A 16,434-nucleotide genomic window follows, 5' to 3' on the forward strand; every position below is an offset into this window, starting at 1 on the left:
GTCAGGGAACTATAAGCAACTCTCCACAGCTATATGGTAGAGTGCTGAGTATGGGTTGCATTGGGGAAATGAAATAAAGGCTAGGATGGGTAAGCATGGTTAGATTACTGAGGGCCTTAGGAATTTGTGCTTTAGCCTATAAGTAATGTGTTCATAGGTATAGGAGAAAGAAGTAGTAGAAAGCAAAGCTGAAAATTCTGGAGTGTTGGAAAAACTGATGGAACAAGGTTCCAAGGGAGGCAGAGGAGAATGGGGTAAAAGACATAAGTTAGGGGACTGGTTCTAAATAGAACAAAAACTTCTTCCTCTAAGGCTAGAGAATAAGAACTGAAGGTGGGTCTGAGTAAAGAATAAAACCATGGGTTGGAGTAGTATGCTGGGGAAATCAGAGTAGTCAGGATTTTCTTGCAGAAGGAGGAGGTAGGGTCATTTTCTGAGGTAAGAAAGTGGTAAGAATGCAGAGTGGGCTGAGGGCTCAGCTAAGACTGGAACCATACATAACTTATAGTGGTGCCAATTTACAACACCAATTAAAATTTCTCCTGAAGTCTTTGACAGGACAGATGTAGAAGTAGACAAAGGAGATGTTAAGAATAATCCAAAACTGAAGGACAGGAGGGTAGATACAGCAAAAAGACAATGGGTCAGGATATGAAGGGACATATCTGAAGCAATATACCACAGGGTCTAGATTGGATAAAGAAAAACAATGAAACAGAAAGAAGAGAGAGAGGGAGGAGCAGGGAGGAAGGACTGTTGAGGAACTGAAACATATAATGGGGACTAAGATGAAGGAAAAGGATTCTAAGTAAAGATGGCAGACTGAACACAGCATAAAGCCCTATTCTTTTCAAAAACTCATTAAAGTGACAGTAAAGGGTTATTGTTTTTAAAAAGGAATAACCCCCAAGGACAAAGATTAGGAAGAGAGGGCAACAACAAAATTTTGAAAGCTGGAAAGCAGAAGGATGGTGGTAGCAGATTTAGTATATCTAAGAAAGCTTAAATCTAAACCAGCTATAAGGAAGGTTAAATAGCAACTTGATTTATACTGCAGAAACCCTGAAATGATCAGGAACTAGCTTAAGGATGTTGGCATAGGGTTTCTTTTAGAAATAACGTATGACTTTATAGAAGTGAGAGTTAAAAGTATGGAAAAATAAGAATGAAAGTCTCACTGCCTATGCTGGACAAGATACCTTGGGAAAAGTTCTTGATACTGCCCCCCCCCCCCCAATAAAACCCTGCAATATTAGAAAGCACTTTAGGAATTTATGGCTAGTTTGCAGCAATGGGGATACTAATTTAGAGAAATACTTTTCAAGACTATCCATACCATTGGGAAAATAATTAAGAGTGTAAACCCATTTCTCATCATCTCATCATCCCAGAAATACAGATCTGGCCATCTTTGACGTTTGATTCAAGTCCTTGTCTTCCTAGATATAAATGTCTAAGCTTTCCAAGATGAATGTGTGAACCCTTTATTCCATTTTAAAGATATCCTTTAAAAGTTGTTTTAATATTTAATTACTCTTCCAGTAAAAACAAAAACAAAACAAAACAAAACCTTGACTAGTATTCAAAAGAAAATAATATGACATTGGAGAAAAGCTACATCATTTTCTTATTAAATATTTGGCACAAATACCTTTTACTTGTGAATTATTAAAAACACATGTCTTTCAGAAATAAAACAGAAATTTTAGAGCTGAAGCGTTCTTTAAAAACTAAGTCAATTTTAGTTGAGAAAACTGAGGCTTAGAAAAGCAAAGTGTGCCCTGGCCGGATAGCTCAGTTGTTTAGAGCATTGCCCAAAAGCGCAGGGGTTTGCCAGTTTGATTCTCCGTCAGGGCACATAGAGCAACAGGTGTTCTTGTCTCTTTCCTGCTCTCTCCCTACCTCTCTCTAAAATCAATAAAATAAACATTAAAAAAAAAAAAAAGAAAAGGGATTTGCTCAAGGTCATATAGCTAGTTTGTCTCAAGACTAATTCCAAATTCTCTGGACTTGAATTTCCAGTACTATGCTCTTTTTAGCAGCAACATTCTTTGCTACTACATGTAATGCCCTTCCAAGTTAGTAATGCATGAACTCAATACTTGGGAAAGATTTTCAGCTTTCTCTAAATGCACTGAGGTAGTAAGAAGTTGGGCCCATTTGAATTATCAGTACTACTTAATGACTAGATAGCTTGGACTTCCTTCGTACCTCACTACAGGCTTAGCAGGACTCTTACTCCAACAAGCATCTTACACTATTTTACTTTCCAGGACCAAATATGCCCAAGGCCCAACAAACAGAACATTTCTCTTGCGACCCTCAGGAAAGATGAAAACAAATGGGATGTACATTCCATCATCACTGCCCTTTTCTCCTACAACCACTACAAAAGTAAGAAAACTTTAAAACAAGAGGTTTCTGGCTTTTTCCACATATATAAACAAAGGTCTTTTCCAACAAAATTGGTGTTTTCCCAGTAGGAATTAGTCCCCGCCTTTGGAAATTCAGTTTTAAAAAAGCACAGGAAGTATCAGATTTTCATATTCAAAAGTGTTTGAAAATCTGAATCTAATTAGCTTTTACCCACCATCTCACTGAGGCCAGGAGGAGCACAATGCCCTAGAGGGTCATAGGAATGGGGGGAAGAACATTTTATTGCTCATTTATCCAGCCAGCTGCCCTAATACAACTGTACTCCAAATATCCTAATCACTGGTGTGTAGATTATAAGTTAGAAGAATGGAGGGAAAAAACCGGCCAACAACCAGAAATGCAGCTAAGTTTTAGGAAACTGGTAGATCTGGTCTTAATGGCTCCAGTGCCTACCCAAAGCCCCAGCAAGCTCCACAGCTCTGAGGGAAAAATATACTTCCATCTGCTCTTCATTTTCACTTTACCTCCGGCTATGTCCACCTTCTTTGCTCCCATTATGCCCAAACTTTGCTCTTTTTGGCAGGGAACACTGGGATTAAGGCATTTACTAACAGTCCATCATATTGAACCATAAGCTAGTTCTCAGGGAAGTTCAAGAGAAAGCAGGAGACAGTCTCCAACCTGTAATTGTAACTACAGAAACATGACTAGCCCAAAAGCACTTACTGTGACAACTCTAATACAGAGCAAAGCATAAACATCAGTGCTTGATAGATGCATAAATGAGTAAGGTCCCTTGTTTCACATAATAATAGATAATCACAATTAGTTCTTTGCATTTCAAAGGACACAATCCCTTTACCCTTTAAAGTCTTGTAAATTTAACAATACTGTTATATTTTTCAGATTCTTATACTTTAAATTTATCTTGCTTACTGCAACAGATTATCTTTCCAGAATCCCAAATTTGAACCATCATTTCCCTCCTCAAAAAGTCTTTACAATCTCCTGGTATTCAAGACTTTCTGGAAAACTTACCTTTCTTTCTCTCTCTCTCTCTCTCTTTTTTTTCTTTTCTTTTTTTTTTTTTTTTTTGGTGAGAAGCAGAGAAGATAGTGAGGCAGACTCCCACATGTGCTGCTATTGGGATCCACCTGGCAATGCCCGTCTAGGGCCAATGCTTAAGTACCAAGCTATTTTTAGCACCTGAGGCTGCCACGCTCAGACCAACCGAGTTATCCTCAGTGCCCGGAGCCATGCTTGAACCAATTGAGCCACTGGCTGAGAGAGGGAATAACATTTATCACAAAAGGCTAAAGTCCTAGATTATAGCCCCTTAATCATAACTGGTTACTAGGTGATTTCCCACTCATTCATTCTATAAATATTTACTGGGATTTCTTATTTCTAACTAAATCTTTATTCAATTTATCTGTAAAAAGGCACAGAATAGTATCTACTTTATAAGGTTATTGTAAAGATAATATAAAGCCTTTAACACAATGCTGGATGCAAAATTTTGATTTGTGTGTGTGTGTGTGTGTGTGTGTGTGAGAGAGAGAGAGAGAGAGAGAGAGAGAGAGAGAGAGAGAGAGAGAGATAGGGACAGACAGGAAGGGAAAGAGCTGAGAAGCATCAATTCTTTGTTGCAGCTCCTTCATTGTTCATTGATTGATTTCTCATATGTGCCTTGACTGGGGGGCTACAGCAGAGCAGAGTTACCCCTTGCTGTGGGAGACTGCAAGCTGGCAAAGCCCTCCCAGTTTAAGACTTAAACCAAAAGGTTAAGCTCTTCCCCACAACTCCATATTAGCTATGAAGCTGAGTATTTCTACTGGTCTCATCCCCCTACCTCACTTGCTTAAGCTGCTAGAGGCAATTTACATGCCCTTCCTCTCACCCTTCCTTTGTTCTGATGTTGGCTGATTTCAGTTATGCATGGTGGGGGGATTCCTGTTTATGCCTCAGATGTGTGTATTTGCATATGGCTCTGCACTAGATGGGGGGAGCTTTGCTTTGCTCTTACAAGCCACTGGCTGTGCAAAGAGACCTCCCAATCCCATCCTTTTTCTCTTTCTGAGTTTATCTCTTCATTCGCAAGGTCCTCACTCAGGACCTGGACCACTGGTTCGTGGCACCTTGCTCAAGCTGGGGTCATGTCTATGATCCCACGCTCAAGCCAGCGACCCCGTGCTCAAGCTGGTGAGCCCATGCTCAGGCTGGATGAGCCGGCGCTCAAGAAGGTGACCTTGGGGTTTTGAACCTGGGGCCCCTGGGGCCCAGTCCCATGCTCTATCCACTGTACCACTGCCTGGTTAGGCTAGATGCAAAATTTGAAAAATGACAGCTGCTATCATCATTATCGTCACCATCATCATCATCTTTTCTTGATGTCCTAGGACAAGCAGGCTCTTCTGATGGCCATAACCACCTAAGTGAAAGAGAGAACCCTAGCCCCCTAAAGCCTGACTTCATAATTGGAAGGAGCTTTATTATGACAACACTCAGAATAGAACCAAAAGAATATAGGGAATGTTCTATTGATATGAAATGGCAGTTGACACCACAGCCCTCTGATCCCAGAAATATCAAGAACTCAGTATCTTTTCCACAATTTATCAGGAAAACAAATATAATTTGAATTTATAAATAGCTCTCTTGAGAACTTAGAGCTTACTTGTAGCCCCAAACTCAAAGCAACAACATTAAAAGACAATGTGAGATTTTTGGCTTAGAGGGTTGGGTGTAGAGTGGTATGGGAGAGGCTCAGGGCCGATGGGGTAGATGGGCAGGGGACTGGGGTTGCTAGCTACTTGGCCTTTAAAAAAATTTAAAAAGGCACTCATACAACATGTGTACTAAAGTTATCCCAAAGATCCTGCCCCCTCGACATTCTGGGATTTGGAGGCAAGCGCATCCATAAGAGATAAAGCCTTGAACCAGGCCGTGCCTTGGGACTCACAGGCAAATGAATAAATCAGGTAATTAAAAAAAAAAAGACAATATGAAATTGAATGATTCCACTGACAAAATCATTACCTTCCAAGTCAACTATCTGCCCAAAACTTGGTAACGAACAAATAACAAATTTCCTCAGTTATTATGAGATATATATATATATATATATATATATATATATATATATATATATATATTTGGTTTTTTGAGAGAGAGAGATGAGAAGCATCAATTCTTTGTTGTGGCACCTTAGTTGTTCATTGATTGTTTTCTCATATGTGCCTTGACTGAGGGGCTCCAGCCAAGCCAGTGACCCCTTTGTCAAGCCAGTGGCCTTAGGCTTAAAGCCAGTGATCCCGGGGTCATGTTTATGATCCCACGCTCAAGCCGGTGACCTTGGGGTTTCAAACCTGGGTCCTCAGCATCCCAAGCCAACACTCTATCCACTGTGCCACCTCCTGGTCAGGAAAATCGGTGATTTAAAAGCAAGTGCCAACAACAACTAATAAATACTGGATAACTTAAATGGGATATAGCCATACAATGAAATACTCTTCAAAAATAAAAAGGAACAAACTACTAGTATACATAGAATAACAACATAGATGAACCTGCAAAAACATTATGCTAAGTGAAAGAAGCCAGTTACAAAAACCAGATATTGTGATTGCCTTTATTTTTTATTTTATTTTATTTATTTATTTTTTTAAATTTATTTATTCATATTTTTAGAGAGGAGAGGGAGAGGCAGAGAGAGAGAGGAGAGACAGAGAGAGAGAAGGGGGGAGGAGCTGGAAGCATCAACTCCCATATGTGCCTTGACCAGGCAAGCCCAGGGTTTTGAACCGGCGACCTCAGCATTTCCAGGTCGACGCTTTATCCACTGCGCCACCACAGGTCAGGCTATTGTGATTGCCTTTAAATGAAACGTCAAATTCATATGAATAGGAAAATACATATAGACATAAAGTGGACTAGTGAGTGGCTGCCTAGGGTGGGAGGGATAGATCGGGAACAAATAGGGAGTGACCTATAGGGAGTGACCTAATGGGTCTCAGGTTTCTCTCTGGAATAGTAAAAATGCTCTAAAAATGGACTGTGGTGGTGGCTGCACAACCCTATGAATATATGTATTAGAAATCACTGAATTTAAATGGGTGAACTGTATGTCGTATGAATTATATGTCAATAAAGCTGTTGTATACTAAAAGAAAAATTATGCCTTAAACTTACATAATTTACATGTTAACTTTATTCAATTGTAAATAAACAAACAAATAAATACATCAAAATGAAATGCTAGGACTTTTTTCCAACTAGATTTATAAAGCTGGAAAGAGAGTTGGTGTCATTATAACAAGAAAAAACTGAATAATCTATAATATCATAATTTTTCTTAAAAAGTTAGGATTTGGTTGCCCTTTTCATCACAGGGCAACCAACTAGCAGAACTTTGAGGAAAGACTAGAGCCTCCAAGGGGAAATGAAACATCAACACTAGCTCACCTGTAGCACAGCTTGGAAGAGAGGGCTGCTATAAAAGTGGGTAAGAACTCAGTTAAAATGCTTAACAAATTTCTAAATGATGAGTGTAAGCTAGCATGAGAGAATACCATATCAGAAACCATAGACATGAGGTATTTGCACCTACTTTTCTCCAATACACGGAACTGTATTCTACAAAGAGTAAATTTTACTATATGCAAATGATGCCTCAATAAACCCGTTTAAAAAAAAAACCCAAATGTTAGGTAAAACAATCTAAATGACCAACAATATTAGATATAGTTAATATAATAATATAATAAAATATAATAATATAATAAATGATGGTTCATATTCAAATGACAGATTATTATATAGCTATTGAGAACCATGTTAAAAAACTAAGGGGCAGTGGTAGTTAGAATAATGGCCCCTCAAAGATGTCCACATCCTATTCCCTGAAACCTGTGAATAGGTCACCTTATATGGCAAAAGGGACTTGGCCTCTCTCAGGTACCTCCAACCCAGCACAAGAGGAAGCCATCTACAGATCACTTTGTAGCTCATGCCAGGTGAACCTGGGCAGGGCAGAGGTGGCAGCTGACCCTAGCCTGCACTTTCGAGGAGGCCCCAGAGCCAGCTTGCACATGGTGGACAGCTTCAGACCACACTGGAGCACCACCCAAACCACCTTCACGAGTGACACCCTCAAGGGGTGGACTAATTGGGCATCAGAACCTTGCTGAAGCAAGTCCTGCTCTATGGAGGTAACTCTTGCATAGCACAGCCTCCACTGTGGTTATGGCCGGTCCTTGCAGCCAATCAGTCTGGGGGTTAATCTTTCCTGCCAATTGGCCAACTGTAATCAAGGCTCTACAACAGGAGGGTGCACAGAGCCCACACAGGGGGCGCACCTGGCATGCCCAGCTTAAGTGACTGGGGAGGCTGTGACATAGAAGGCCACTCTAGCAAGAAAGGGAGACATAGTAGTTCTATCTAATACAGAGAAACAGCTACAATGAGGCAGCCTAAATGAGGAGATAAAGAATTATGTCCCAAATAGACAAACAGAACAAAATTCCAGATTAAACAAAATGGAGACAAGCAATCTACCAGGTGAAGATTTCAAAACACTAGTTATAAGAATGCTCAATGAACTTAGGGGAAGAACAGATGAACTTCGTGAGAATTTTAAGAAAGAGATAAGAACCATAAAAATGGAAATAGAAAACATATGCCCTGGCTGGGTGGCTCATTTGGTTAAGAGTGTTGCCCTGATGTGCCAAAGTTTGATCCCTGGTCAGGGCACATATAAGAATCAACCAATGAATGCATAAGTCAGTGGAACAACAAATTGATGTTTCTCTCTCTACTCTTCCTCTTTCTCTCTCTCTCAAATCAATAAATTAAAAAACACAACATTTTTACTATTCCAGAGAGAAACAACAACCATAAAAAAGAACCAGTCAGAAATGAGGAATACATTATAGGGAATCAACAGTAGAGTAGATGAAGCAGAGGATCAGAGGATCAAATCAGGAAGCAGAAAACACAATCAGAACAGCAATACGAAGCCTGACCTGTGGTGGCACAGTGGATAAAATGTCGACCTGGAATACTGAGGTCGCTGGTTCGATCGAAATACTGGGCTTGCCTGGTCAAGGCAAATATGAGAAGCAACTACGATAAGTTGATGCTTCCCGCTTCTCACCCCCTCCCTTTCTCTCTCTCTCTAAAAATCAATGAATAAAATATTTTAAAAATAAAAATAAAGAAAAAAGCAATAAGAATCCAAAAAAATTAATACATATCATGAAGGTGCTGGAAGAAGAGAGAGCAAAGAATTGAAAATCTATGTGAAAAAAATGACAGAAAAGCTTCCTAACCTGGTGAAGGAAATAGACATAGAAGTCCAGGAAGCACAGCTAGTCCCAAACAACATGAACCCAAAGAGGCTCACATTAAGATACATAATTAAAATCCCAAAGGTTAAAGATAAACAGAGACTCTTTTTTTTTTTTTTTTTTTTCATTTTTCTGAAGCTGGAAACAGGGAGAGATAGTCAGACAGACTCCCGCATGCGCCCGACCAGGATCCACCCGGCACGCCCACCAGGGGCGACGCTCTGCCCACCAGGGGGCGGTGCTCTGCCCATCCTGGGCGTCGCCATGTTGCGACCAGAGCCACTCTAGCGCCTGAGGCAGAGGCCACAGAGCCATCCCCAGCGCCCGGGCCATCTTTGCTCCAATGGAGCCTTGGCTGCGGGAGGGGAAGAGAGAGACAGAGAGGAAAGCGCGGCGGAGGGGTGGAGAAGCAAATGGGTGCTTCTCCTGTGTGCCCTGGCCGGGAATCGAACCCGGGTCCTCCGCACGCTAGGCCGACGCTCTACCGCTGAGCCAACCGGCCAGGGCAACAGAGACTCTTAAAAGTAGCAAATTACCTCAGTACAAGGGAGCTCCTATAAAATTGTTAGTTGATGTCTCAAGAGAAACTTTGCAGTCCAGAAGAGATTGGCATGAAATATTCAGTGATGTAAAGCAACGGCCTACAACCCAGATTACTCTACCCAGCAAGGTTATCATTTAGAATTGAAGGACAGATAAAGAGCTTCTCAGACAAGAAAAAGCTAAAGGAGTTCATCACCACCAAATCAGTATAAGAAACATTAAAGGATCTATCTTAAGAAGAGATAAAAAAATATGAATAATAAAATGGCAATAAATACATATCTATCAACAATTACTTTAATGCATTTAATTAAATGCATTAAATGCTGTAATCAAAAGACACAGTGTAGCTAAATGGGTAAGAAAACAAGATGCTGCTGACCTGTGGTGGCACAGTGGATAAGGCCTGCAATGCTGAGGTTGCCAGTTTGAGTCCTTGGGCTTGCCTGGTCAAGGCACATATGGGAGTTGATGCTTCCTGCTCCTTCCCCCCCTTCTCTCTCTCTTTCTCTCTCTCTCTCTCTCTCTCTCTTTCTCTTTCTCTCCTGGTCAGGCACATATGGGAGTTGATGCATCCTGCTCCTTCCCCCCTTCTCTCTCTCTCTCTCTCTCTCTCTCTTTCTCTCTCCTGGTCAAGGCACATATGGGAGTTGATGCATCCTTCTCTTTCCCCACTTATCTTTCTCTCACTCTCTCGCTCTCTTTCTCTCCGCTCTCTAAAAAAAGAAAACAAGATCCTTACATATGCTGTCTATAAGATACTTCAGATAGAATGACACACAGGCCTGACCAGGCAGTGGCACAGTGGATGGAGTGCCAGACTGGGATGCAGAGGACCCAGGCTTAAGAGCAGGCTCATCTGGCTTGAGTGCAGGCTCACCAGCTTGAGCACGGGGTTGCTGGCTTCAGCGTGGGATCACAGACATGATGACTCTATAGTCACTGGCTTGCACCCAAAGCTTGCTGGCTTGAGCCCAAGGTCACTGGCTTGAGCAAGGGGTCACTTGCTCTGTTGTAGCCCCCCAGTCAAGGCACATATGAGAAAGCAATCAATGAACTAAGCAGCCACAACAAAGAACTGATGCTTCTCATCTCTCTCTCTTCCTGCCTGTGTGTCCCTATTTGTCCCTTTCTCTGTCTCTGTCACTCTCTCACACACACACACACACACACACACACACACACACACACACACACAAAAGAATGACACACAGACTGAAAGTAAAGGGATGGAAAAAGGTAGTTCAGGAAAATGGAAACAAACAAACAAAAAGGCTGGGGTGGCAATATTTATACCAGACAAAATTTAAAACAAAGGCTTTAAAACAAAGGCTATAACAAGAGAAAAAGAAGGACCTAGCAATTCCACGTCTGGGTATTTATCTAAAGAAACCTAAAACACTAAATTGAAAAGACATATGCATCCATATATTCACTGCAGCATTATTTACAATAACCAAGATATGGAAGCAACCCAAATGTCAATCAACAGATAAATGAATAAAGAAGTGGCATGACTCAGCCATTAAAAAAAAAAGTCCTGGCCAGACAGCTTGGTTGATTAGAACACTGCCCCAATACGCAAGGGTTGCTGGTTTGATCCCCACTCAGGGCACATACAGAAACAAATCGATCTTTCTGTGTCTTTCTTTTCCTTCCTCTCTCTCTGAAACCAATATATAAATTTAAAAAGAAAAAAGAAAATCTTGCCATCTGCAATAACATGGATGGATCTAGAGAGTATTGTACTGAAATAAGTGAGGCAGAGAAAGACAAATGCCAGATGATTTCATTTATATATGGAATCTAAAAAACAAAATAAATGAACAAGCAGAACAGAAACAGACTCATAGATACACAGATCAGTTTGACAGTTGCCAGATGGGAGGGGAGTTGGAGGGATAGATGAAAAAGATGACAGAATAAGAAGTACAGATTGGTCACAGAACAGTCATGGGGATGTAAAGTACAGCATAGGGAATATAGTCAATATTGTAATAATTATGTATGGTGTCAGATGGGTACTAGATTTATCAAGGGGATCACTTTGTAAGTTACATAAATGTCTTATTACTGGTTGTACACCTAAAACTTATATAACATTGTATATCAGCTGTAGGTGAAAAATAAAAATTTTAAAAAAAAATTTTAATTGTGTAGACATACAATGGAAGGGAAAAGAATTCTGACACATACAACATGGATGAATATTGAGGACATTACACAAAGTGAAGACAGTCACAAAAAGACATACTTTATGATTTTACTTATATGAAAGTATCTAAATAGTCAAATTCATAGAAACAAAGTTGAGTGGTAGTTATCGCAGGCTAGAGAGAGGAGAAGAGTTGTTTAATAAATATGGAACTTCAGATTTGCAAGATGAAAAAGTTCTGGAGATGATTCACAATGTGAATATATTTCACATTGCTAAAATGTACACTTAAAAATGGTTAAAATAGTAAATTTTGTTGTGTTTACCACAACTTTTTTTTTTTTTTTTTTCTGAAGCTGGAAACGGGGAGAGACAGTCAGACAGACTCCCGCATGCGCCCGACCGGGATCCACCCGGCACGCCCACCAGGGGCGACGCTCTGCCCACCAGGGGGCGATGCTCTGCCCCTCCGGGGCGTCGCTCTGGGGCGTCGCTCTGCCGCGACCAGAGCCACTCTAGCGCCTGGGGCAGAGGCCAAGGAGCCATCCCCAGCGCCCGGGCCATCTTTGCTCCAATGGAGCCTTGGCTGCGGGAGGGAAAGAGAGAGACAGAGAGGAAGGGGGGGGGGCGGGGGTGGAGAAGCAAATGGGCGCTTCTCCTATGTGCCCTTTTTTTAAAATGGAAGTTCTATAACAATGACAGAAAAACAGTCCTGTTCCCTGTTCTCTCCACAGCTGCTTTGCCCCACTCCTATGCACGATCTGACTCTACCTTGGCAAGAAAAGACACAGGGGAAAGCTAAGCTTGTGTGGTAAAGAAAAGCCTTCCTTCTATCTCATGGGAAAACATTCACATACTTTTGTTAATTTCACACAGTATAATCTTTTCATTCCTTCTTTCCCATCCACTGGGTGGTTTTATTTTGTTTTAAGACTAGAAGAATTGCCAAGAAGAAAAACCCTAGGGCTTACTTCTGCAGGATGGATCCCTTAATGACCAGCTCTTCATCCAAGTCCGCTTCATTAGCCATGAAGAGCAGCCTCTTTCCTGTGCTGTCCACTCCAATGAAGTCACGCTGCTCCACTGAATCATACAAAAGAAGGAAAATCAAACAAAGACATTTACCTTGTCTGTATGACTAAGTCAGAGAACAGGGCACCAGCTGATATTTCTCTTGGAACCAAATACAGAATTGACCGTTATATAGCACATACTCATTACAACGTTTGAAACACAGGCAGTCTGATTCCTTTTTATTGTTCTAATTCCTATGAATTTTGAATAAATTCTGTGGATTAAAGTACTGTGTGAATATAATTTCCTATTTTAAGAGACTGTCCTTTTTGTGGGGGTGGAAGGTGAGGGGAAAGGATATACATTCATGTATTTAAAGGCAAAGGGAGCCTGACCAGGCGGTGGCGCAGTGGATAAAGCATCAGACTGGGATGCGGAAGGACCCAGGTTCGAGACCTAAAGGTCGCCAGCTTGAGTGCGGGCTCATCTGGTTTGAGCAAGGCTCACCAGCTTGGACCCAAGGTCGCTGGCTCCAGCAAGCGGTTGCTCAGTCTGCTGAAGGCCCGCGGTCAAGGCACATGTGAGAAAACTATCAATGAACAACTACGGTGTTGCAACGCACAATGAAAAACTAATGTTTGATGCTTCTCATCTCTGTCCATTCCTGTCTGTCTGTCCCTGTCTATCCCTCTCTCTGACTCTCTCTGTCTCTGTAAAAAAAATAAATAAATAAAATTTAAAAAAAAATTAAAAAAAATTAAAATAAAAAAATAAAGGCAAAGGGAGCCCTGGCCTGATAGCTTGTATGGTTAGAGTGTTGTCTGGAAACGCAAAGGTGGTGGGTTTAATTCCCAGTCAGGGCACATACAGGAACATATATACAGGAACAGATTGATGCTTCTGTTCATATGTCTCTAAAATCAATCAATAGATTTAAAAACTAGTGGCAAAGGGAATGATGCCTGCAACTTATTCTCAAATAGCTTAGGAAAAAATTATACATTATGTATTCATAAGATATATATAGATTGAATATATATTATGAGAGAGAATGATAAAGCAAATATTACCATTTGGGGAATCTAGGTGAAGGATATATAAGTTATTTATACTATTCTTATAACCATTCTATAAATTTGAAATTATTTAAAAATAAAAAGTTAAGGAGGTGATAGCTATATTAATTTGATTGTGGTAATCACAATGTCTACAATATATAAAAATATCACCTTCTAAACCTTAAATATAATTTTTATTTGTAATAAATAAATAAATAAACTTTTTTTTTTTTTTTTCATTTTTCTGAAGCTGGAAACAGGGAGAGACAGTCAGACAGACTCCCGCATGCGCCCGACCAGGATCCACTCGGCACGCCCACCAGGGGCGATGCTCTGCCCACCAGGGGGCGATGCTCTGCCCATCCTGGGCGTCGCCATGTTGCGACCAGAGCCACTCTAGCGCCTGAGGCAGAGGCCACAGAGCCATCCCCAGCGCCCGGGCCATCTTTGCTCCAATGGAGCCTTGGCTGAGGGAGGGGAAGAGAGAGACAGAGAGGAAAGCGCGGCGGAGGGGTGGAGAAGCAAATGGGCGCTTCTCCTGTGTGCCCTGGCCGGGAATCGAACCCGGGTCCTCCGCACGCTAGGCCGATGCTCTACCGCTGAGCCAACCAGCCAGGGCTAATAAATAAACTTAAAGAGGGGCAGTCAGGATACTATTTAGTCAACTAAGTGGATAAACCACAAGCCACAGGCTGCCCTATTATTGCTGTTATCTGTGTTATATTTCTTCACCCCCAACCCATTATAAGCTCTTCAAAGGCTGGCTTATGATTTCTTTGTATCTCCTATAAAATCCAGTACAATGTCGGACACTTAACAAAATCTGCTAAGATCTGTATAGTATCTATCTATAGCTTACAAACGCATTTTCACATAGAGGCAGCATAGTATCTAATTAAAAGAGCCTTTGAAGCCAGACCACTTGGGTATGAATACCACTTACTAGCTGTTATGTCTTTGAGTGAAATACTAAACCCCTTTGTTCCTCAGTTTCATCTGTAAAATGGGGATAATAGTGCCTACCTCACTGGCTTGTTATAACGACTAAATACGTTAATATATCTTCTCATTTGGTCCTCACAAAAAACAAATAAAGAAATTATTTAATACCTCTTTGAAAAGAAGAAAGTGAGGGGTGGTGAATACACAACAGTGTACAGATATGTTGTAGAAACTGGTATACTTTTGTTAACCAGTATTACCCAAATAAATTCAATAAAAAGGAAAGAAAAGGAGAAAATGAAAGTTGAACTTGAAAAATATTTTCTCTAAAGATGAATTTATCTGCCTCCTACTGACAGGCAATGACTGCCACGTGATTGAACATGCTTCCCTGTTGGCTTCAGTTGCCTCTACATCTAGAAGCAAATGAATTACTCAAGTGTATATAATAAGTTTACATCAGAGGTTAAAGCATTCATTTCTTTGGATGGTTTCTGGTCATCTTATCATACGTAGTGTCTGAATCTGAATAGGGAGAAGCCATTATAAAAAGTTATGTTTGGCCCTGGCTGTTGGCTCAGCGGTAGAGCATCGGCCCAGCGTGTGGAAATCCCAGGTTCGATTCCCAGCCAGGGCACACAGGAGAAGCGCCCATCTGCTTCTCCACCCCTCCCCCTCTCCTTCCTCTCTGTCTCTCTCTTCCCCTCCCACAGCCAAGGCTCCATTGGAGCAAAGTTGGCCCGGGCACTGAGGACGGCTCCATGGCCTCTGCCTCAGGTGCTAGAAAGACTCCAGTTGCAACAAAGCAATGCCCCAGATGGGCTGAGCATAGCCTCCCAGTGGGCATGCCAGGTGGATTCTGGTTGGGCATATGCAGGAGTCTGCCTGCCTGCCTCCCTGCTTCTCACTTCAGAAAAATACAAAAAAAAAAAAAAAAAGTTATGATCTTTGCCTGGTTTGATAGCTCAGTTGGTTAGAACATCATCCTGAAATGTGAAGGGTGATATCTGGTCAGGGCACTTATAGGTAGAGATTGATGTTTCTGTCTGTCTGCCTGTCTTTCCCTTCCTCTCTCTCATTACAATCAATAAATAATTTTTTTAAAAGTTATGTTATCTGTTTCAATATCTAAGATGAGTGAACTCCAAAGAAAGAGAAAATAATGCCAATCGAAGGTAAGTTTTACAGAATTTCAATCAAGGCTAAAAATTTCAGAGAATTTAAAATGTCACACAGCAACTTTGACATATATCAACTCATTCATTCATCCATTACACGGAAACCTGAGAATATAATAAAGTCAGCAAGGGTCTGTTTATGACTGAATATTTTAAAAAGAAACATGGAGATGTTATTTTTGGATATAATGTGGAGTGCTTACCCTATCCAAATCTTTAGGCCCACAAAACCTTGAATTACTTAATATCTTGGGAGCAATAATTTCCAACAAGTCAGTTTTCCAGTTATGCTGTACTTTAGACACATCCCCCTCCCTCTCAGGCCCCAAATTCTTGTATTTGCTTCTTTGCAGCTACCATAGTAACTAGGACCTCAGAATATGATACAAATTATAGGAACTTGGAAAGGTTTCTGTTTTGCTTTAACAAAGTGAATTCCACTTTGAGGGCAGAGCAGGTAACATTAGAATGTTCATTCTAAGAAGAAAGACCACACAAATAATGTTAAGAAAGCAGCTAAAACTATGAAGTTCCATTTTTCAAAATTCTGTCATATTCAACTATTCATAGTTTTTGTTATTTTTTTTTACTCCTTTGATCCTTCCGTTTCATCTATAGTCATTTACTTATCCATTTATTCACTCAACTGATAAATATATTTGTGTACCTCCCCTGTGACAGGCATTATTTTTGAAGTGGGGAATTCTATCTCATTTTGAGACCAGCATGATTCTGAAGCCAAAACTAGACAAAGATATTAGAAAGGAAAATGACATTTTCACTTGTTACATAAAGATTCTGTTGGGTAAACAAGTGTCTTT

General features: G+C 40.8%; 1 protein-coding gene across 2 annotated transcripts in view; it reads right to left on the reverse strand.

The window, feature by feature from the left end:
- EIF2B3 (eukaryotic translation initiation factor 2B subunit gamma) overlaps positions 1-16,434 on the reverse strand; it is a 128,912-nt gene that overhangs the window by 54,881 nt on the left and 57,597 nt on the right. For both annotated transcript variants that reach the window (XM_066376163.1, XM_066376162.1), the window contains exon 5: positions 12,393-12,504. In XM_066376163.1, the coding sequence (XP_066232260.1) occupies positions 12,393-12,504 (112 nt within the window). The remainder of the gene's footprint in view (positions 1-12,392; positions 12,505-16,434) is intronic.

This window comes from Saccopteryx leptura, chromosome 3 (assembly GCF_036850995.1).
Source record: "Saccopteryx leptura isolate mSacLep1 chromosome 3, mSacLep1_pri_phased_curated, whole genome shotgun sequence".
Classification (NCBI taxonomy): Eukaryota; Metazoa; Chordata; class Mammalia; order Chiroptera; family Emballonuridae; genus Saccopteryx; species Saccopteryx leptura.